Consider the following 21,921-nt stretch of genomic DNA (forward strand, 5'->3'; position numbering starts at 1 on the left):
GGGGGTGGTCGACCCCGGAGACAGCATCCTCCGGAGAGGACTCGGAGCCGGCGGGAAACGAGGCGCGCTCGCACTGAACGGCGTCCCAGTGCGAGCAGGGGAGTCGAGGCGCGCGGACCCAATAGGAGACGAGGACTGCCCACCGTTCCGGGTGAGGATACACGTCCGGGGGGTGAGATCCGGAGGGGAGGCGCAGCTACGGGCGCTACTGGACTCGGGCTGCACCCACTGCTTGATGCACCCAGCGGTGGTCTCGGGCTACAGCTGAGGCGCCTCCGGGAGCCCATTTCATTCAGCCAGTTAGATGGCACGCTGGCAGGGGGGGGGCCAGCTCAGTATTACACCGAGCCGGTCCAGATGACAATCGGGAGTCACCGGGAAGAACTGAGGTTCGTGGTGGTCCCGGTGGCCGACTACGCGGTGGTACTCGGCTTGGCGTGGCTGCGGCGGCGGAACCCACGAGTCGACTGGACGGCGGAGGCAGTGCGGTTCGGGGTCGACAGACCGGCGAGGGGCGAGAGCAGAGGGGACCGAGCCGTGGAGACGGAGGCAGCCGCAACCACCGGCGGACAAGCGGAGGGTCCGGGACACCGGGAGACGGGGCGAGAGCAGATGGGGCCCGAGACCCGGGCGGCAACAGCAGCAGCAGCAGCGCCGGGACCCCGGAGACCCGCCACGATCCCGAGGCGAGTGGAGGCAGCGGCGACTGGCGAGGCGACCGCAAAGCGAGGGGCCGGACCCGGGGAACCCCCGACGGGCGGCGGAATCCCGAGGCAGTATCGAGACCTGGCGGCAGCGTTCGGGGAGAAGGAGTCCGACCAGCTCCCACCACACCGGCCCAGTGATTGCGCCATCGAGCTAGAGCCAGGAGCGACCCTGCCTAAGCCGAAAATGTACTCCCTGTCGAGGAGGGAGATGGGGGCCCTGCGCGAGTTCATAGACAAGAACCTAGCGCGGGGATTCATCCAACCCGCGAAGTCACCATTAGCTGCCCCGGTGTTATTCCGGGAGAAGAAGGACGGCTCGCTCCGTATGTGCGTAGACTACCGGGGGCTGAACGCAATCAGCACGGAGTACAAATACCCCCTCCCCCTGATGAAGGACTTGATGTCGCATCTGTCGAAGGGGAGGGTGTTCACAAAACTGGACTTGCGCGAAGCCTACTTCAGAGTTAGGATCCGCGCAAAAGATGAGTGGAAGACGGCGTTCAACACCCCGCTCGGAAGCTACCAGTTTTCCGTGATGCCGTTCGGATTAAAAGGGGCCCCGGGGGTATTTATGCAGCTAATAAATGAGGTGCTGCACGACCTACTCTACCGGGGCGTCCTGGTCTACCTGGACGACATCCTCATCTACACCGAGACCCTGGCGGAGCACGTGAGCCTGGTGCGCACGGTGCTCCAGAGACTGCTGAAGGCACAGCTGTACGCAAAGCTCTCGAAATGCGAGTTCCATCGAGAGCAACTAGACTACCTCGGCTACCGAATATCCAGCCGGGGAATTGAGATGGACCCGGCGAAAGTAAGGGATGTCCTGGGCTGGGAAGCGCCGCGAACCCGGAGGCAACTCCAAAGCTTCCTAGGGTTTGCGAACTTCTATCGTCAGTTCATCCCGAACTTCGCCCAAATCGCCCTTCCCCTAACCGACCTGCTAAAAACCAAGGGCACTGGGAAACCCCCAAAGCCCAGCATGGCACTCGCGTGGACTGCAGAATGCCAGGGTGCGTTTGAGGAACTAAAACAGCGGTTCACCGCGGAGCCGATCCTGCGCCATCCCGACCCAGACCGGCGGTTTATAATCCAAGTGGATGCATCAGACGTGGCAACGGGAGCAGTCCTGCTCCAACCCAGCCCGGAGGGGCCATCCACCCGTGCGCCTACGCCTCCCGCAAATTCACCGAGACGGAGAGGAGGTGGATGGTGTGGGAGAAAGAGGCGTACGCGGTCAAGTGGGCGCTGGCCACGTGGAGGCATCTACTGGAGGGGGCAACTGAACCGTTCGAGGTGTGGACGGACCATAAGAACCTCGAGGCCCTGAAGACCCCGCGTAAGCTATCCCCCAAACAGGCACGGTGGTCCCAATACTTCGGGAGGTTCAGGTTCACACTGAAACACATCCCCGGGAAGCGCAACTTCTTAGCGGATGGACTGTCTTGCATGCCCCAACACGCCAGCCTACGGGAGGAGATCGTGGACTCCGTCATCCCCGCCAGCAGGCTGGCTGCAAAGGCGGTGACCCGAAGCCAGACCAAGGGGGAGCGACGGGACGCGGCGTCTGAAGTAAGGCAAGGGTTCGCGGAGGCGGCGGAGCGGGACGATTGGCTCAAGCAGAACCGAGAGGCGCTAACCGGCCAAGAGGGGTTGTGGTGGCACGAAGGAAAGCTGTACGTGCCCGAGGGTTGCCGACGGGAGGTCATGGAGAGAGCCCACGACAGCCGGAGCGCGGGGCATTACGGCTTCGTAAAGACACTCCACTTAATCCGGCGGCAGTTTTGGTGGCCCACGCTCCGGAAGGACGTGGAGGCGTACTCGGGGGTTGCCCGGTGTGCGCAACAGCGAAAGGAGCCAAAGGCAAACCTAGAGGCCTACTCCAGCCGGTAGCGGAACCCGACGGCCCTTGGCAAGAGGTCGCCATGGACTTCATAGTGGAGCTCCCGGAGAGTAAGGGGAAGACCGCCATTTGGGTGGTCACGGACTTATTCTCCAAACAAGCGCACTTTGTAGCGTGCCGGCGAGTCCCCACGGCCGAGGGGCTGGCGAGACTGTTCGTGCAACATGTCTACCGACTCCACGGCGCACCTCGACGTATCGTCAGCGATCGGGGCGGCAACTTCATCGCGCGGTTCTGGCGGGAGTTCCTGAAGCGGGTGGGGACGAAACAAGCCCTATCCTCCGCGGCGCACCCGCAGACGGACGGAGCCACGGAACGCCTGAACGGGGGCTCGAACAGTACCTGCGCTGCTACGTGGGGCACCAACAGGACGATTGGGCGGAGCTACTACCATTCGCGGAGGTGGCATACAACAACGCCGTCCACAAGAGCACCGGGTTCTCTCCGTTCAAAGTAGCCACCGGGAGAGATTTCGTCCCCATGCCGGAGCTGCCTCAGCCGGAATCCCAGATCAACTCCCTGGACGCCTGGTTCGCCCAAATCGACGAGACCCGGCGAGCGGCGCACGCGGCATTGCAAAGAGCCAAAGCCGACTACAAGAAGCACGCGGACCGCAAGAGGCTCCCCGAGGAAAAGTGGAAAGTGGGGGACCAGGTGTATCTGTCAACCAAAAACCTAAAGACGCACCAGGCATCGAAAAAACTCAGCCCGAGGTTTGTGGGGCCGTTCCCCATTTCGGAGGTCATCAATCCGGTGACCGTCAGGCTGACGCTCCCGAAAAGCCTCGAGAAGATCCACCCGGTGTTCCATTGCAGCCTGCTAAAGTTGCACCAGCCGGGGAACGCCTGGCACAAGGCGGAGGGAGTACCACCACCCATCATGGTCGGGGGGGAGCAGCATTTCGAAATCAACCGGATACTGGACGCCCGGAGGCACAAGGGGCAGACCCAGCTCCTAGTGCAATGGAAACATTTCCCCAAGTCCCACAGCGAATGGGTGAGTAAAACCCACATAAGGGCGCCGGACCTAGTGCGGGACTTTTACAGTAAATACCCCGGGAAGCCGAAATAGGACCGAGGGGGGGGAGTTGTCGTCAGGGGGGCGGCATGTCAGGTTCGGTCAGCACGAGGCTTCAGGGAAGCACGGGGTTGCAGGGAAGCTCGCAACCAGACCACGCGGAATCCACCGGCGGTAGCTAGCGGGGAAAAGAGGAACCGAAAGCGCCGCTAATTAACGAGCCACCTGCGGCCAGCTAAACAGGAAAACCGCAGCGGAAGCTTTTAACTATGAACTGATAACGGCGCGAGCAAGCAAGGAACGGGGCCGCAGGCAGCGAAACAAGATCGCAACGCAGCACAGAACCCGCGGGTCTGCACGTAGCAGGGAGGGACCAACCCAGCCGGAGGGGGACTGGCAATCAAGGACAATGGACTCTGACCGACCCTGCCATCATGAACGATCAGGGGGGACATTGGGGGGCCTAATAGCCCACAGCCGCAACGCGATCACGAGGCGAGAAAAAGCGCGGGAAAGGGGGGAATATAACAAGTGATGCAATTGTACCAAGCCAGTCCTGGCTTTGCTTGTGACTACTACGTTACGCATGAGTAAACCTTCTTTGTGAACCACACGTGTCATGAGAGTTTCTCTGTCGAACGGGGCAAATCTCACATAAGCGCTGAAACAGTTCCCTTAGCAGTTTCCAAACCTCAATAAATAGCTTTTGAAGATGGAGCTCCAGCTTTTAGCAGCTGGAGGTAACCAATCAGGGCATGGAGGAGTGTGCCATTCCTTCCCCCCACAATATACTTTGGATGGCTTTATCAATGTTTTACATGTTGCTTTTATAATATTTAAAGAAGTACTGTATTTTAAAAGCCAACAGTGCAAAGTAAGATCCATCTTCCCAAGTAAGATCCACTGTGGCTGTCAGAGCATCCAGGTCATGTGGAGATGATTGCAAGTGGAGAATCTATTTCTCCCCCACCAAGACTTTCTTGGCATGCAACTCAGAGGGGTCATGAAAATGTGGTTAAAGAAAAGGAACTTAACATATGAACTGCCCTGAGGAGACGGGTCCTAATGAATATGGAAAAGACTGAAAGGCGTTCGAGAGTGCTACCCTCTCATTAGCTGAGACTTTTTTATTGGGGGGCTCATAGGACGGCAGGAGACTTCGTCAAAATTGATAGCTGCAATTTCCTAGGCTGAGATGATTTGTTCACCTCTGTTACGATGCCACGGAGACCAAACCAAAATAATCCTCAGGCGCAGAAGGAAAATTTACTCGCAATATTCACTATGCAACAGCCTGCTGCAGGAAAGTGAGGAATTGTCCAGGAATTAATCTCTACCTGCTACTAACTGACAGATTGATTCTCCAGACAGACGATGCAGGCCTTCTCCAGCCTGGTGTCCTCCAGACCCTTTGGCCATCAGATCCTTTAATCCCCTGGGGATTATGGAGATGGACGTCTATGGAAGGCCCCAGTTGCGAGCTGGGACAAGATGTCAGCCAATAAGGGAAGAGGGCCAGGCACAGGGAACTGCCCCGCCAAATGCACCACTATTGACCCAAATGGCCCAGCCAACGGAGCAGCCCGTCTCTCCATTAGAGGGTCATTGGGATCCTACCAGAGGCACCAAGACAGAAGCAGAGAAAGAAGTGGCACAGCTCTGGCCGAGGCACAGGGGGAAGTGTGTGTGTTGACTGCATGATAAAATACTCTCTTCTTCGAACACAGCAGCTGCTTCCCCAGAAGGATCTAACTCTCCCTTTTGATTACTGCAAATGCAGCCCTCTGGGGCACTGGGCCAACGCTGGATGGAAAGAATGCCAACGGCTCCCGGTCTGCATGTGCCAGGGATGTTGAATGGAGGAGGAATGGAAAGGATGTGTGACACGGTTGTTGGCAGCCCAACAGACTGATTCAGTTACGCCCAACCAGGTACCACTTCAGGCACTGACCAAGAGAGCAACAGGATCGGAAGGGTTGATTCTTATGGATTCTTGCTTCCTTCAGCTCAGCAGGGCATCTAATTAGAGAAGTGGAGAGGAAATCAGTAGAGTCTGGAAAATGATCACATTTGCTTCCAGGGGAACACTGAAGACACAAATGCATCTGAAGCCATGCGGACAACTGCCATCCCAATCTGGAAGGGATTCCCTGATCTCCCCAGAAGAACTGATGCAAAGGATTCATTCTCCATCCAGGCTGAGACTCCTAAGTCATGAAATCATCTTTAATTTTGTCCAGGATGAGTCTGGATAAGCTCTGGACAGGGATTTAGCTGCTCCATCTCACTTCTGCTGCTCCTCAGAGGATCCATTCTCTCGCAGCCCTTGCTAGGATCCAAACCCTCGGCCAGGGAATCCGAGGCAGAAGATCTTCTCAAGTATCCAATCTCAATTTCTTTAGCCAGGGATGAGAGGTTAGGCTGTGGCTGGGTTTGGAATGGAGAAGAGGGAAAGGTCACCCAACAACACTAAAGTTGTCCCCTTGTCCTCCAGAGAAGATGGAGAGGGTTCTCTCTCTCATAATCCAGCTGGGGCCTCCCAGTGAATGCTGGTCAAGAGATTCAGAAGAGAGCAACAGTTCACCCAACAGTGAACACTGTTAGCATTTGCTGGAACTGGATCTGTTTAGATATTTAAAGCAATTTCTCCAACCCGGTGCCTTTCAGATGTGCTGGACTTCATTCTCAGGCCACCTGGGAAAGTATGAGCACTGTAGTTCCACCCATGGGAAAGATATCAGGGTGAGGGAAGTTTTAAACTACCTGTTTCAAAGAACATCTAATTCATCAACCAGCTGGCTACTATTAGCCATAGTAAGTAATAAGAAATTTCCTCTTTAGGTGCAATATACCAAAATGGCAATTGCTGCAGAGGAGCCCGGATCAGACGCTATTGCCTTCGTGATCAGCATGATCTCAGTAAGAAGCGTCTGGAAGTTAGATGAGACCTGTGTGCTCTGATCTGGCAGAGGGGTTTTTTTTCACTTCTTTTCACAAAGTGCTCTTCGGGGCGTTTTCCTTGGAAAGCAGGGACGAAGCGCCACCTGCCCACCCAGATATACTGAGCCACAGAGTGGCAGTTTGTCCTCTCTGAATCTGCTTGGTCTCCCTTACTGTTCCTGTTCCACTTTGCACAAAGCAAGTTTCAAAGAGCAGGGAAGGTTTGCCCGGCCAGCACTCCTCAGCTCTATCGGGAATGCCGGCAGACAGGACATTAAATCACGGAGATAAAGAAACGGAGAGGGGGAAATAAAAGCAGCCCAATCAAAGGGGTGTCTGCTAATAGCCCTCTCGCTGCTCCCTCCATCCCCTGGACGAGAGGGAAGTTGGGCACGGAATTGCGAGCGTGGCAGATTGCAGCTCTCTTCCCAATCAATCTTTTATTAGCTCCGTTGCTCGGTGGGGATGAGCCGAGCTGAATCACCAGCTGGGGAAGAGCGGGCATTTTGCTGCTCGCTGCAGCTGAAGGATGGGGCGGCCCAAGCAATGTTTGTGGGGTCCTGAGGAGAAGGAGGCCCTTGGACGGGCCCCAGGAAGCTCTCCTGAAGGCTAGGACCAAAAGGGAGGAGGAGGAGGAGGAGGAGGAGGGGGGTGGGGGGCACTCCCCTCCATCCCTGCAAAGGCACTCTTTGCACCACAGCCCTGCAAATGGACTGTGGTCTATGCTAGCTTCTCTAGGCCCTTTGTTTCTTCTTCTTTTCTTTTTCACATGCCCCTAAGAATAGTTTTCCCAATTTGACCCAGCGCTGCAGATGCAGCTTTTCTAGAGCATCTTCAACTATTTCGTAACTCTAAGTTATTCATTTTTTGGACCTATATGACTTCTTATAAATTTGGGGACCAGATGCTCTTTAATCTGTTATCCCCAGAGTCCAGAAATTACCCCCAAGACAAATGAGCTCAGCACAGCAACTCCTTGTTCCGAGCCTATTTTGAAATAGTGCCTCCTTCCCCGCCCCCCTTCTCTCTATGTTCAGAAAGGCTGAAGTTTCAAAACAGTGAAAAATAGTACTATCTCAAAACTGCCTCTTAAGCTTTTTGCTTCGTCACTCTTCTCCATCCTTTTGTTGTTGCAGAACTTATGCCCCCCACCCCCAGTTCTTGGGGAGGGAATTCAGCTGGATGTTCGGGGTCTGGTGCAGGGCAAAGCAAATCCTGCAGAAGCGTTCAGAGAACAAGAAAAATATGGCAGGGCTGACCCCAGGTGGCTGCAGGTTCCTGTTGGCAATATTCAACTTTGCCTGGTCCTAATCTTTGAAAAATGGAATCGGACAAACACCTCAACATCATTCTGGGCTGGGCAGGGCAGTCAAATGAAGTGCAAGGAAGGAGCACCATTCATTTCAACCAAAAGGCTGCTGAAAATGCCGGGGGGGGTGGGGGGTGGGGGGGTAGGGAGAGCTATGCTGGCTTCTGACCTAGCTCGGCTTCGTCCCCTTCGTGTCCTCGAACTCCAGTCATCCCTTGCTAGAATAACGAGTCGAACCTCATCAGAGGACTCCAGGTCCGAACCGTAATTCCAGTTATCCCCAAAACCTCAGAAGACCAAGGCCCTGCTTCCTGCTTTGCCCTGACAGGGGGAGGGGGGTGAGCATGCCATTCCTCTGCCCAGGCAGGGCACCCCTTGCGCGAGCGTATTGCTTGAAGGACCTGGGCTTGCTCCAGAAGCCGCACCCACCTCAGTCAGCCGTGGAAGGAGGACGAGAGCTGACCTCGAGAGCCAGGCCAAGAAGGCTCCCCCAGCAGGTTAAAGAAGAGCTAAAAATGCAGCAAACAATGAAATGCTTCCCTTCGCAGTGAGGACCTGAATCACGTATAAGGAATTCACCATGTCTACAAATATAAACATTTTGCTTGCATCTGTGTAATAAAAGCATCCAGACAGGTCTACTTTACAAATCCTTGTGAGTCCAAAGCCTGGCATTAACTATTAAAGAAAGCTTGCAAAGAATGGAGGTGGCCCACCCCCAAGGTTTTTTCCAGAGCAGAAAGGGGAAACCACTTTCACCCTCCCAGAAATCTCATTTCTCTCAGGACCAAGTGTCAGCCTCTCAGGACCAAGTGTCAGGGAAAGCGAATGGCAGTAGTAGCTCACCGGCCAGGGCAGCCAAGCCCTGGCAGCCAAGATGCCTTCCAGTTTCTTGTGATGCCCGGGAGAGAGAGAGAGGGGGCGCTGCTAAAGACTTGGGCCTCTCGGGACCGCTTGCCTTTGGGGGCTCAGAGGTGAGTGGAGGGTCTCCTTAAAGGCTGCCAATGGTGGAGCCACCAAGACTTTCCCAGCAGAAGGACCAGAAGCTGCAGTCTCAGTAGCTGGATTTGGAGCTTGGGACGGCCAAGAGCTCCTCTCTCGCAATAATAAAACCACAAAGTTGCCCTTTTGGATGCAGGAGACAGAGAGATCTTGGTGCACGTGGCGCTCCTTGCTGGAGGGGGCACAAGGTCCTGGCTGGACCCCCTCTGCTTTGGCATGGCGTTGCCCTGAGGTAGTTGCCGGGGTGGCATCAGATCCCTGAGAGAGCGAGCCAAAGCTTGGTGGCTGGGTAGACCTTGATTTTGGCAGGAGGGGCATCACAGCCTGGGCTTGATCTGCAGGGGCTTTCCTAGGAGAGGGAAGAGAGAAAAGACGGCGATCAACTCTCAAAGTGGAGCGAAGCAGGCAGAGAAACCCTCCTTGCCAAAGGCCCGCAGCACGGCTGGCATTCTTCCCGTGACTCTGCAAGACTCCCTCCTCTTTCAAAACCCTATTAATTAACCTCCCCAACCTGTACCTTCCCCCAGATGTGTCACAGCTCTCACCCCCACACCTGGAGACAGGGGAGGTCTGCCCTGCCCCCCTCCTAGGCCAGGGCACTCTTGTCTTGCATCCAGATCCACAGCGTTGTGAGTGCTGGGCTGGGTGTCGCTGGACTGCAGGCCTCCCCATTCAACACAGAGGACGGAGCTGCCCCCTTTGCCCCAACACAGCTGCCCCTCCTCCCGCAGTGGGCAAGAGAACCTTGGACCCTCCCACAAGGGACCCTCAAGCCACCATGGCTGTTGTCTTGTGTACTGGATCGCAAGTGCTACCAGCTCCAGAAGTCCCTGGCAGTTTGCAGTTAAGTTCAACAGTTAGGGACTGAATTGCTTTCCTGCAGCGGTCTGCAGATCAAAGGCTCCCAGTGTGTTTAACAGCAGCTGTGGCCGGCATTTGCCTTTGCATCCAACTGTCCAGGAGGGCCAACTGTTAATCTCCACAAGGTTTTCTGCAGGAAGAGCAGCCAGTAACCAAACAGCAGGCAAGTCAGAAGGCGTGTGCAAAACAGATGAATTGATGGGAGCATCTATTTAGGGAAATGAGGGGCTGTCGTGAAGAAGGCAGAAGGTCTGGAGCTCAGGGTGAGGAGCACTGCTACCCCATGATCGCTTATTTACGGGGTTCACCTCGCAGACCGAGCCTTCCCAGGCACCGTGCAAAGACTAAGCTGCAGTAAACAAAGAAAACCCTCTAAAAATCTGACCCCCGGTAAAATCATTCCCACGCAGAATGTTCAGATGTACAAAAAGATCTGGTGTGTTGAAGGAGAAGGTGAAGGAGTCACACAACTGAGATCAATTTGAAACAAAACCAGTGAAGCTCCTTTTTAATCAAAAGACATTAGAGAGAGCCACCAAACTTTCAGCCCGGGAACTCCCAATGAAAACCAAGGGTGGAATTCATGCTTTCGCCCCACCCCTTAAATTAAGGTAGACTGTGCTGCTGATTCTGAACTTTAAGAAGGAGAGGCTACGGCTTTAACCCAGCTGTGGTGCAACGGAGCTGGCGGTGGGGAGGCCTGTCCACTCAACGGCATCCCTCTCCATCCGAGTTTGTAATTCTCAACCTCTCCATAGTGTGGCGCTGTGAGCTGCTTCAAAGACGCCACCAAGGCCTCTGCACCACAGCACTTCCCACACCGAAGGATGGGAGAAAAACCAGCTGCCTAACAGAGGCAGCTTTCAAAACAAGAACAAGTTTCTAGACCTGATGGCTCCAAAGCGCAGCCTAGAAACTGCACGGCAAATGCTTAGGGGGATCTGGGGACGCCTCGGAGAGGTGGGCATGCCAACAGGACCATGCACCTGTGCGCAAATGAGTCAGTTTTCAGCGTGTGGAATTTGAGGATCTCTTTCTTTAATGGAGCTTCTGACCAGCCCCAGTCCTGGAGGACTCTGGGTGGCACACAGCAACAAGCACAAACTCAAACCAACCCAACGCCAAGGAGATGCCCCCAAGGCCAGTTGGGAGAGACGTGCTTCCAGCTGTTTCGGCAACTTCAGCAGAGGGGTGGAAGTGGCCCTCCGGTGCTCTCCAGAGTGCGCAGAGCTGCTGCAACCCAAAGATACTTGGGGTACTGGAGGGAGGCGAGGGCAGCTTCAGGGGCCGAGCTTGAGGGACACGGGCTGGAACGGTCCCAGGAGCCCAAAGCGATGTGGGAAGCGGCTTCTGCGCCTCCGCCTGAAAGTCCCTCCCCTTCCCAGCAGGCGCACAGGGCAAGCAAAATCCCAGGATTTCACTGGCCCACCCGGAGCCTCACGCCCGCGGGCAGAAGGCGGCAGAGTCCTTCTTTGGGGGCCTCTGCAGAGCAGGGAGATCCAACACTGGGGACTTTGGCCCAGGGGCCAAGCTTTCCTTGGCTTTTGGCTCCAGCTCAGAAACAAGCAGAACTGACCGACTGACCTCTGTCGGTAGCCTCTTCAACCCCTATCCCTACTCAACTGAACCCGTGGGTCCTGACCCATTTCCCGGGAGGACTGTGACCTCGGGAGACCAGGGACTATTCCAAGAAGAGCCCGTTGCTGGATGGGGACGATGGCCGAGTCACCTGTTCTCCACCTGCCTTCTAAAACTCGCATAAACAAACTTTGGGTGGGTGGGCAGACAGGCGGGTGGGGGGGAGTGGGAGCAGCGATGGCATTGATTTATGACTTTTGAGCTAATTTATGTAAAATAAAGAGGACTCATTTAGCACCTTTCCACCCTTAATATAACACCCATACATCAGAGGGAGGCCCAGCAGTCACCGGGGACGGGGCAATTAGTCACCTGTGACGCAGCTAATCTGGCTTAAAGAGACAGTGGCCAGGAAGCAGCCCCCCTGCCCACCCGCCGTGCCACCCTCGTCCCCAGGCAAGAAGCCTGGGGGCTCAGCACCCCCAGGGGCCCCGGAGAGAGCAGCCCCTTCCCACTGGCTCACCAGAGGTTTTCAGGAAGGCGGGGCACTCAAAGGCGGCCAGGGACTGGAGGCCACAATGTCTCCTGCTCTTCGAGCCTAGAGTCAGTTCCCACCACCCGCTGGACTGGACCCAGCGCTCGTCTCAGAAGGGAAGCCCACAGCCGGCTTCTTTGCTTGGGCATCTGGTGCAAGCCCGGGAACAGAGTTTTGTTAACCCAGAAGGCGGGTCCGCTGGGCTGTCACGCATTTGGTTCCGCTTACCCAAGAAGCACACGATGCTCTGCTCTAAGCCCAGCGCCTTTTCCACTTCTTAGCTTGGGCTTTTGACTGCCATAAAGCAGCAGCACAACTGCTCGGCTTGCCAGCCTCACCATCAGGGCCCCCAGGACTTCTGAAGGTGGATCTGAGGCCCCCTCGGATGCCCCCTCCTTGATCCCCAGGGGATACAGGCAAGATTCATGCCAAGGGAATCTGCCCTTTTGCTCTCTAGCCAATTGAGGAGACGTCCTGCATGAAGGAGAGTTTGGGACTTTTGGCCATACAAAACTGCCAAAGAAACGGCAGGGGTGGGTGGGTGGGGCACTACACAAACAGGTTCTGCTACTGGAGCATCCTACAGAGGATACAGTAGATTGCCAAGGTCATCTTCTCAAGGTCTGCATGGAAAATGGCATAGAGGAAGCAGCATTCATGGGGAAGGGCCAGACTCTGCCAGCTGGGGAAAAGGGCAGGGGAGATGTGAGTTGGAGGGGACAAAACTGGGCTGAGCAACGCAGGATTATCCCATCTGGACAAGGGAGAGAGTTCTCTGCTCCGGCTGAAGTGCTGAGGGCAAAGTGGATGAACACCAGGCAGACATCTCCGACATTATACAATCAGCCAAAATTACAGATTAGAAACTGCTAAGATGATACACATGCAAAGCGATGGCTTCCTCCTGGGTGCCCATATGGGGGAGAGACTTTAAGTAAAAAGATTTACAGCTTGCAAGGCAAGACTGGCAATCTTTTCCAGGTTGTCAAATTGGCAACTTTTAGTTTATGCTGAAGATGGCATGGAATAAAATAAGGCAAGTTTGGGGGCGGTAGCTGACGACCCAGAGGAGTTAGTTGCCATTCACATCAACTTCTTTTCCCTGGCTGGTGGCAGAGGGATTTTTGATCACAGAGCACAGTCTCCTCTTCATAAATCCAGGGCTGGTTGGGGGCATCGGCTGGTCATCTTGCTTGCTTAGAGGTTATGAAATTCTCATGGGCGCACCAAGAGGCTCTGATAGGGCACTGCACTGCTAAAAACTCCCAGCGTCTTGCTGATTGGTCTTAATAATGAATTGCCCATGGAAAGGACAGATTTAAAACAAAATTAAGACCAACGGTATTCTAGCTAAGCGATGTGCTGGAAAATCGGAGTAAGCAAGATCAGTTTTAGGGCGCTGGGAGTAGCCATTCAAGCTATCGAGTTCAACCCCATTTTGCTCCCACGGTATTCCTTCTTGTCCCCCCACATTACCGCGGCCTGACAGAGTAAAAAACCAACCACGCTACTGAGGTTCAGTTTTTCACTCATGCAAGTTTTGCTTACCATCATTTTACAGTTTACACACAAACCTGTCACTAACTGCTATCAACTGTCATGTTTTTAATGAAAATTCAATTGTAAAGTTCTTAAAAGTTGAATTAAAAAACAACAACAATCCGACAAGGGGAAGGTTGGTTGCATCAACCCTACACTACAGATGGGGAACTAAGATCAAGATGGGGACTTCCTGCTGGCCTTATGAGATGCTTCCTCATAAACGCACTTATGCGCTTGCAGAGAGTGGTAAATGAAGGCTTAGCCATCGGTGCAAATCCACCTGGAGAGGCTACCGTGGAGGTGACACCTGAATGTGGGCCTCCCAGCTCCATTCTCTCCCTTTGGATAGATACAAGAATGCTAGGAAAATATCCCAGCTCCAAAGCCCAACTCCAAGGATTAATGACCTCCAAATCAAGATGGGATATGCAAGAAAGAAAAAAAAAAAAAAAAAGGAAAGACTAATCTGAATGAGTCATCATTTTGCAACCCAACACCCTCTCTTACAAGCAAGGGCAGCAAATGAGGGAAAATCCAGAAAGCAGAAGCCCTGGGTCACCTGAGCGATCAGGGCTTCGAGCTACCGTTTATCAAGGCGGGAAAAACCCTACCCCTAGTTATGGAGTCGACTCTTGAGTTGGGTTAGGTTTACAAATTGAATGAATGAATGAACAAATGAACAAATGAATGAATGAATATTCCGTCCCTTTTAGTCCACCTTAACAGACAAAGGTCCTGCCGAAACTGAGCAAACAGAAATGTACTTCCCTTCCCTATTTTTTTCTCCCTGTTCCTGGTAGATCGTTCAAATTGTGTGATCCATCTTGCTGGCACATAAACACTTGCTCACTTCTTTCTCCTACCCTCTGTATTTCGGGAGCGGCACCATTTATCTTCTGGGAACCAGGTATATAATTTCTAGTTAGTGAAAGCTCTGCTAAGAAGCCCCTTTTTCATTATGATGATTGAACGGCTTTGAGCAAGAGGAGCGTGCGGCCGGGAAGGCGAGCGAGCCGGCGTGGCGGAAACCTGAGCTGCTTCTGCTGAGCTTGTCACGCTTGCGGGAGAATTAGTGCTTCCAACAAACTCCCTCCTTTTGATGAAAACCAACAGGCAGTTTTCCTGCGCTTAAGAGGCAGGCAAACCGATCGGGATGCTAGGAAGAGAAAATGTTGGCCTGGGGCTGTGACAGACGTCCCACACGGGGGTCTTTGGACACAGGGAGGCCAGCTTCTTTCCATCTAGGAGGGGCCTGCAGGTTGTGGTCCAAAAAGTCAAGATGGCGGCCACACTGCACACACAAACCTGGCAGAGTTTCGATTGCAACATCATGGCGGCTATCCTGGCTTTTTGGACCCTGCAGACACCCCTGCAGTCACTCCTCAGCTGGACGGAGAAACAACCAAGTTGTGAAGGATTCTGGAAAACAGGAGAGAGAGACCACCCCAATGTGGAAGAAAGAGGCAGTTGTCCCTCAGGCAGTGTTGTGTCTGTGGGTCCTTGGGGTTCTCTGAGCTTAGCTGTTTTCTTGCAAACATTTTGTTACCCGGCTAGGTAACACCTTCAGCGCAATGTTGTGTCTCCTGTTTCAAAAAAATCCAACTGCTTTCTTCTTTTCCTCTAAGCGCCCTTTGCTTGTCTCTCAACTGCTCACGGTGCAAAGGAGGAATCTGTTCAGCTGCTTTTTTCAAAGTCTTGCATAACACCTGCCTTGGGGCTCTATATACAATTCTGAAATCTGTTGCCTGCACTTCAGGAAGGGGACGTTATACGCTCTGGCTTCAAATTAATACCCAAGCTACAAAGAAATCGCTGTAATTATCCCTGGCAGTAAAGTGCTTGCTCAAATGCCCAGAATTGCCTCCGGAAGCCACACACAAGTAGATTATAGCAGGAAACCTCAGTGATGTTCAGGAGTGTCCGCAGGGTAGGGTCAAAAAAGTCAAGAAGGAGGCTACAATGGTGTGACTGAAGTTCCCCTTGGTTTTGTCTGTGTGGCGTGTGCACATGATGCCCTGGTGCTTTCTTCCACATCTCCAGGTAGGGCTGGGAAAGGATGCTCCTGGAGGCCTGGAGATCATGGCCAATCATTGGACCCCAGACTGAATAGTTGACCGGCTTCCTACCTTCCTGGATCACGAAGAGTGACTTTGAGTAAAATGGCCAGAGGTGTTTCGGGAAACAGGATGGGCATTTGTTTCACGAGGGACTGGCCTTACTCAGGGCAAAGCTGGAAGAGGTCCTTGGGTCTTCCAAGAAGAACCTCCTGTATCTTCTCCTTCAAAGCAGGATGAAGTCCTCAAGAGTGGATCGCAGGGAGCAGGACACCCACGCTTCTTTCCAGCAAAAACACTGATGAGCACAAGGGAGGGAGCGTCGGTGAGGCTGCTCGGCCTGCAGACAGAGAGGAAGCCCAATGTCTGGAAGCCCAAACTAGCTGCTAGTTGGAGGCCTCTGCTTGTTACACCTTCTCACCTCTGCAGCAGCCATGCACACCGCAGAGCACAGTCCCGCAGACGGTACAAGGGAATCCTAGAAGCATGTTGTGGGCTGCTGGGCAGTGGAGGGGTGCAGGAACGCAACCCCCGGTCATGCCACCTAACGCTTAGCAGCTTCTCAATTCCACTTGTCAGGTGGTTCACCAACACAATGGCTCCGTTTTGCAATTTACTGACCATGTTTAACTCCCTGCCGGCTGACAAAATGTGGTCCAACAGAAAGCCAGCAAGAGCGCAGAAAGCAATGGTGGGCACAGGAGTGGCACTGCCACGGTCCTCAAGGAAGCCACTTTGGGCTGGGTCTGCCCTGATTTCTCATGGGCGGTAAAAGGTAAAATGGATATGTCCACGTAGCTTTCTTGACGCCAGTAAAGTAGGGATTTCCCGCTGGCTTCTTCTGCTTTTTTAATCCCCATCCACGTCCCAGTCCAATCTATACTTCTGGGATTCCCTGATGACCCAGGGCCAGCCCTGGTGAGCTTCAAAACCTAGGCAATGTTGGAATTGGTACTGCCGTCTATTGAGATTCACATGGACTCTGTGCTATCTTCACTCCAAGGTAGTGTATGGATCCAGTTCTACCCCGCGCAGCCAATGTGCTCAGAAACTGGGGCCTGAAGTAAAGAGAAGGAGGATGAACTGCAGCAGGAATTCAAGGAGGCCTGCCATTTTGGGAGTTGACTCGGAGGTCTTAGCCCAGAGGTAACGTGGAGCCTTCAAGATCAGCAGCCTCAACAGACCTTCCTCCATTAATTTATAAGTCAGTGGCCAACATCAGGTCTTGTGGGCATGAATTATGTGCTGTGCGAAGAAATGCTTCCTTCCATCTGTCCTACATGCCCTTCCAACCAGTTTCGCTGAATGATCCCCGGCCCAAGTCTTTCAATGCCATTGTATGACTGGTTGCATCTTGTTCATGTCCCTCTACTTTCTTTTTTCTGAAGGAAAAGGACCCCACAGGTTTCAGCCTTTTCTCATAGGGAAGGTGTTTAAGCCCCCTGATAATTTACGCTGCCCTTTTTCTAGTCCTGTTATAGTCTTTTCAAAGGCAGCAACGAAGGCTGTGCACATCTGTATAGGGGCATTATAATGCCCGGCTGCTTTCTCTGCTCCGGAGCGTGGAATTTGTCCTTCTCGCAGCTCTGGCCCACAGAGTCAGTCTCTTCCCTGAGCTCTCCCCTAGGACCCCAAGGTCTTTTTTCTGGTTACAGACAGGTCAGTGAAGTTAAGGTTTTTGCCCAGTGTGTGTACTTTACACTTACATCAACTGAACTGCACCTGCCATTTGGCTGACTGATCTCTTTAGATCTCTCTGGATCTCTTCACAATCAATTTGAGTTTTCACCACTGAATTGTTTGGCGTCTCCTGCCAACATGGCCTGCTCGCTGCTTATTTAAGATCATTAACGAGCAAGTTAAAGACCCAAGAAAGACCTTGGGGGACTCCACTTCTTACTTCCCTCCACTGAGAAAACTGCTGATTCATTCCTTCTCTTTGTTTTGTTGTAACCAGTTAGCAATCCATAACTCTTGGCCACTAAGTTTATTCAGCAGTCTCCGATGGGAAATTTACAAAGGCTTTCTGAAACTGAGTGTATAATATCAACGGTCATTGCTACTCATATGTTTCCCAACACTTTCAAATACTCTAGAAGGCCGGTGAGGCAGGAGGGACCTTTGCAGAATCCATGCGGACATTCCTTCAGCGAGGCGTGTTCCTCTTTGTGCCACATTATTTTCTCTTTCATCGTCAATTGCTGTTTCTCCCTGGGTTCCTTTTTAAAAAAAGAATGTTATACGGGCTGCCTTCAGGTTGTGCTGGTCCCAAGCTCAGTCTGTGGCTACAAATACGTGAGCCCTTCTCCGAGGTCTCCCCTGATTCAGAAGAGGCCCCATGAAAACCACAGGGCTGGCTTAAACCCCAAGGCAGGGCTTTCCCTTGCCTGCTTACGCTGCCCTTGTGCGGCCTTCTCCCTACATAGGAGCCACCCTGGATAAACCCACTTCCTTGGTTTTTCCTTCCCACATACAGCGCTCGGCTCCCAGCCTGTGGAGTTCCGGGATCTGACCAGAAGACAGACTTGGGGAACCCCAGACAAAACGGACTTCCCAGAAGAGACCCAAGACCTGATGTATTTGGTCCTGGATACAAAAACAAGTGGAAGGGTGGGATCCAGAAATAAAGTCAAATAAATAAAGCGAGGGGGGGGGCAGTCTACTGTAGACCAAGGATGTTTTTTTCACCCTTTTGCTTTTCTTACCTTTTTAAAATCAGGTGCAAGGCCTCATTATTCTTGGAAGCAACTGAACTGCACTTGCTGGCTCCCTCCGCAAAATTCACCATGGTCCCCTCCTTCCTACTCCATAAACTATGAGCCCCTCTTCCTTCTTTGCCAAATGTTTTTTCCCTGACTGAGAAACCCTCCCGCACACCATACCAATCTATCTGCTGCTTTTAAAGTACAGAATCTGTATTTCCTCGAAGCAGAATTTGGGCTGGGAGTGACAGAGCAGAAGGAAGCTGTTGAGCTGGTGGACAGGGATACGGATGCGCTCCCCTCCAAATGATGCGCGTGCAGGAACGGAAGCTTGATGGGCTCTGCATTAGGGAAGCAATTATATTAGAGGTTTGTTAACTCAATTATGAAAGTAGTTTGTGATGCTTTTTAATTAACTTGTTCTGTATGCCTGATGGAACATGGATTTGCCGGCATATGCCAGATGAGACACTCAACAGAGGACTGTGCCATGGTGTGAAATTGGGCTATCAAGGGAGTCAGGCTGTGCTGGGCGGGTAAGCGAGAGGGAGAGACCGAAGACAACACGCAGTTCACCGGGGCCTCTTCCTGCCTCACCAGCGCCCAGAACCATCCAGCCCAACAGAGGAAGTGGAGGAAAAGAAACATCAAGGACCTTTGGAGACAACTCCAGATTGCCCCCCACCCCCATCCTAACAACTTTATCTTGTGGTACTGAGTTGGGGGTGGAAACGGGGCACCCCACATTAGTGCCTGCAAGCCCCTTTGTGATAAATTGGGGGGGGGGTGGAGGGGACATGCTAGAGTAAGAACAACTCTTGATGACTTTCCACCCCCTGCCCCAAGGCCTTCTGCTCATTCCTCCCATCGCTCTGCTTTTTTGACTCCGATCCTCAGCAGACCTAAGTCCCAGGAGCCTGGAAGAAACCCACTGAGACTCCCCCAAATGTCTGCCCCCCCCACCACAGTACAAGGGACACAACAGGCCACTGCAAATTTTGCCCGGGAAATAAATTGCACAATCATTATCAATGCAAAAATAGCCTTGTTCACTCAGACTGTTTTTTTCTTTGTACACCTACAGCCCTGAGCCTTCCCTGCAGGTGGCACATTCGGATCCAGAATTCACACTGTCTGGAGGGTAGGCTTTCAGATAAACTTGGCCAAAATTACACACCCCGGATAGCGACCGGAACAGACAGGGCCGGCAGACCATCTCTGCTGGAGTCTCCAATCCCAAATGGGCCAGACTACAGCTGAGTAAGTGCTACTCTCCCTCCCATCCCCACCACTGCTCCTGCCTTCCAAAAGTGCCTTCTCGAAATCAGAGGACAACTCCCCACTCCTTCTCCTCCCCCAGCGCTTCCCTGTCCCTCCTTCCTCGCTCTTGGAGGCCGGCAGCAGCTGCGGGCCAGGTCCCAGCTCGGCCGAGCTTTTCCCGCGCCACCCTTCCAGCTTTGGCACAGAGGACGTGGCGCAGCTCAGTTGCCCCAAGCACCCTCAGACCAGCGGAGCCGCTGCCTGGGCACCCCAGCGGCCCACAGAGGAGCCCCAGGTGGGCCAGAGAGCCGTTCGAGGCCAGGCAGGGCAGCCCCGCGGCAGGGAAGGGCGAGAAGGTCTGCGGGCCATGCTCTTCCCGCCGGAACAGAAGCGGTAAACAAAAACGGAAGCGCTGTGCCTCAGTGCATTTTCCAAAGCGAGAGTCTTTTGAGCGTGCTCAGCGGAGCCGTTAAAAAGACTGGAGCAAGCATCTTCCATTAACGTTACGACCGTGAAATATGACAATAAAATGATAGCCGTATGGTCGCAAATTTGCAGCCCGCCGAGTTGCCAGGGGTTTATCCTCACTCAAACGTGCAGAGAGCTGTAAAATGTTTACAGAAAGGGTCGTTTGCTGCCATAAAATCCTCTTTTCTCTCCTAAACAAGGCTGAGTGGAGTCATTTACAAACCCCAGAATGTTCACTGGGGGAGAGGGGAACATCTGCTCTCTCCAGGAGCCTGCAGTGATCTTCTTGAACAAATTAACTAAAATGGGTGCTTTCTAATTAAATTAGCACTCGATTGGAAGGGCCTGCGTTGGTGCACTCAGTTACAATTAGTGTGGGGAGAACCGTTCACTTTGGCGCAAGCTATTTAACTGGAAGGTGAAATATGGAAAGGTGCATTACCTGCGGATGATTACCAAAGCAACAGGAGGCTTTGCGTCTCCACTTGGGATGGCCAATCGGAACACCAGAAATTAAAGGACTGGATCCCTCTGGCAAAAAAAATGGGGGATGGGTACATATGGCCAGACCCACCACAAAGATGTGGGAAGGGAGGATGTTCTGCCAGCAATGAAGACCTCTAGACCAGTAAGCGTTTTCCATAAGAGCAACTTCCTTCTTGATACACTGGAACAAGGTGGGATGGGTGGTCCCACTACCAGATGGATCTGCTGTTGGTTGAACAGCCATACCCAACGTGTGGTCTTTAATGGGTCTTTGTCCACGTGGAGGGAGATGTACAGTGGGGCACTTCTGGGTTCTCTCCTGGGCTCAGTGCTCATCAACATCTTCATAAATGACTTAGAGGAGAGAAGGGATGCTCTGTGGATCAGCAGGTGATACAAAGCTGGGGGGGGGGGGCGACTGCAAACAACCCAGAAGATGGGCTCAAGGTTCAAAAGGATATTGATGAGTTTGAACATTGGGCTCTGTCCAGCAAAATGATGTTCAGAGGTGAGAAACATAAGGTTCTGCATTGGGGTAGGAAAAACCAGATGCGCAAGTACAAGATAGGTGGCACCTGGCTTAGCAATAGTACTTGTGAGAAGGATCTGGGTATCCTGGTAGACCACAGATTAAGCATGAGCCAGCAGTGAAAGCTATGAAGCACTGGAACAGCCTGCCTCCTGGAGTCATGGGGGCTCCCTCGCTGGAAATTTTCAAACAAAGGTTGGACAGCCATCTGAGGATTCCTGTCCTGGGCAGAGGGTTGGACTAGATGTCCTCCAAGCTCCCTCCCTATGATCCTATGAACATCCATACACGTGTCTTCCAGATGTGTTGAACTTCCCTCATTCTCTGCCAGGTTAGAAAATGGCCCATGCATGTGGGATCGAACGGCAGGTGACCACTGTACACAAAGGCCACTCTTTGGCACAGGGACAGGCATCCCAAAGGAATCAGCACGCAACCTCTAGACTGAGGTCCCGTGGGAAGGAAGGGCACATTGTAGCTTCCATGCCTAGAGCGAGAGCTTTCAGGCACTGGGCATTTTTCTGGAGTTCAGATCCCATCCAACAATTCTCTTAACCAAGTCAGTCAAAGACCTAATAACCGCTTTTGCATAAAATGCTAACCTTGGTTAGTAAGTTGGGGTTTGGGAATGGTTTTATGGGGTGGGAGAGGAAATGGCATGTTGCCATCTGGATTTAATGTGTTGAGGGAATCCAGCAAATGAATGAGTTCTACAACCAAGTGTTGAGTGAATGGAGCCTCTGAAAACCAGTGTTGGAATTGTTCCTCTCCCTCAGGGATCAGCATTCAGACAAAGTTTTCCTGAAATCCAACCGTCCTTTGCTTGTACTCCTAGTTCTGCCCAACCCCATCTCATCCCTGGGGAAAAAAACAGGGCATGCAGAAGGTTCAGGCCCTTGGCACTGCCAATTAAAAAAAAACATCCAAGGAGTCTTTCGTGGGAAAAATCCTTCTCTCCCTTTGTACAAAATAAAGAAGAGACTCTACCTGCTGTTTGGTGGGAAGTAGAAAAAAGATGGGAGAAGCAG

The 21,921-nt window shown here is 52.9% G+C and overlaps 1 protein-coding gene across 2 annotated transcripts in view; it reads right to left on the reverse strand.

The window, feature by feature from the left end:
* Positions 1-3,872: 3,872 nt before the first annotated feature.
* The window catches only part of ZC3H3 (zinc finger CCCH-type containing 3), a 210,494-nt gene continuing 192,445 nt past the window's right edge, over positions 3,873-21,921 (reverse strand). The window contains exons 12-13 of one of the 2 annotated variants that reach the window (XR_015797541.1): positions 8,306-9,227; positions 3,873-6,054 (exon numbers count right to left, since the gene is read on the reverse strand). Coding sequence is in view for 1 of the 2 variants with exons in the window: in XM_088148865.1 (XP_088004991.1) it covers positions 9,196-9,227 (32 nt within the window). In the remaining variant the exon portion in view is untranslated. Of the gene's footprint in view, positions 9,228-21,921 lie in introns of both variants that reach the window. The other variant, XM_088148865.1, reaches the window with a different exon arrangement.

This window comes from Python bivittatus, unplaced genomic scaffold (genome assembly GCF_059951505.1).
Source record: "Python bivittatus isolate LINGU-HERP-01145 unplaced genomic scaffold, Pbiv_v1 ctg000590_np1212, whole genome shotgun sequence".
Lineage (NCBI taxonomy): Eukaryota > Metazoa > Chordata > Lepidosauria > Squamata > Pythonidae > Python > Python bivittatus.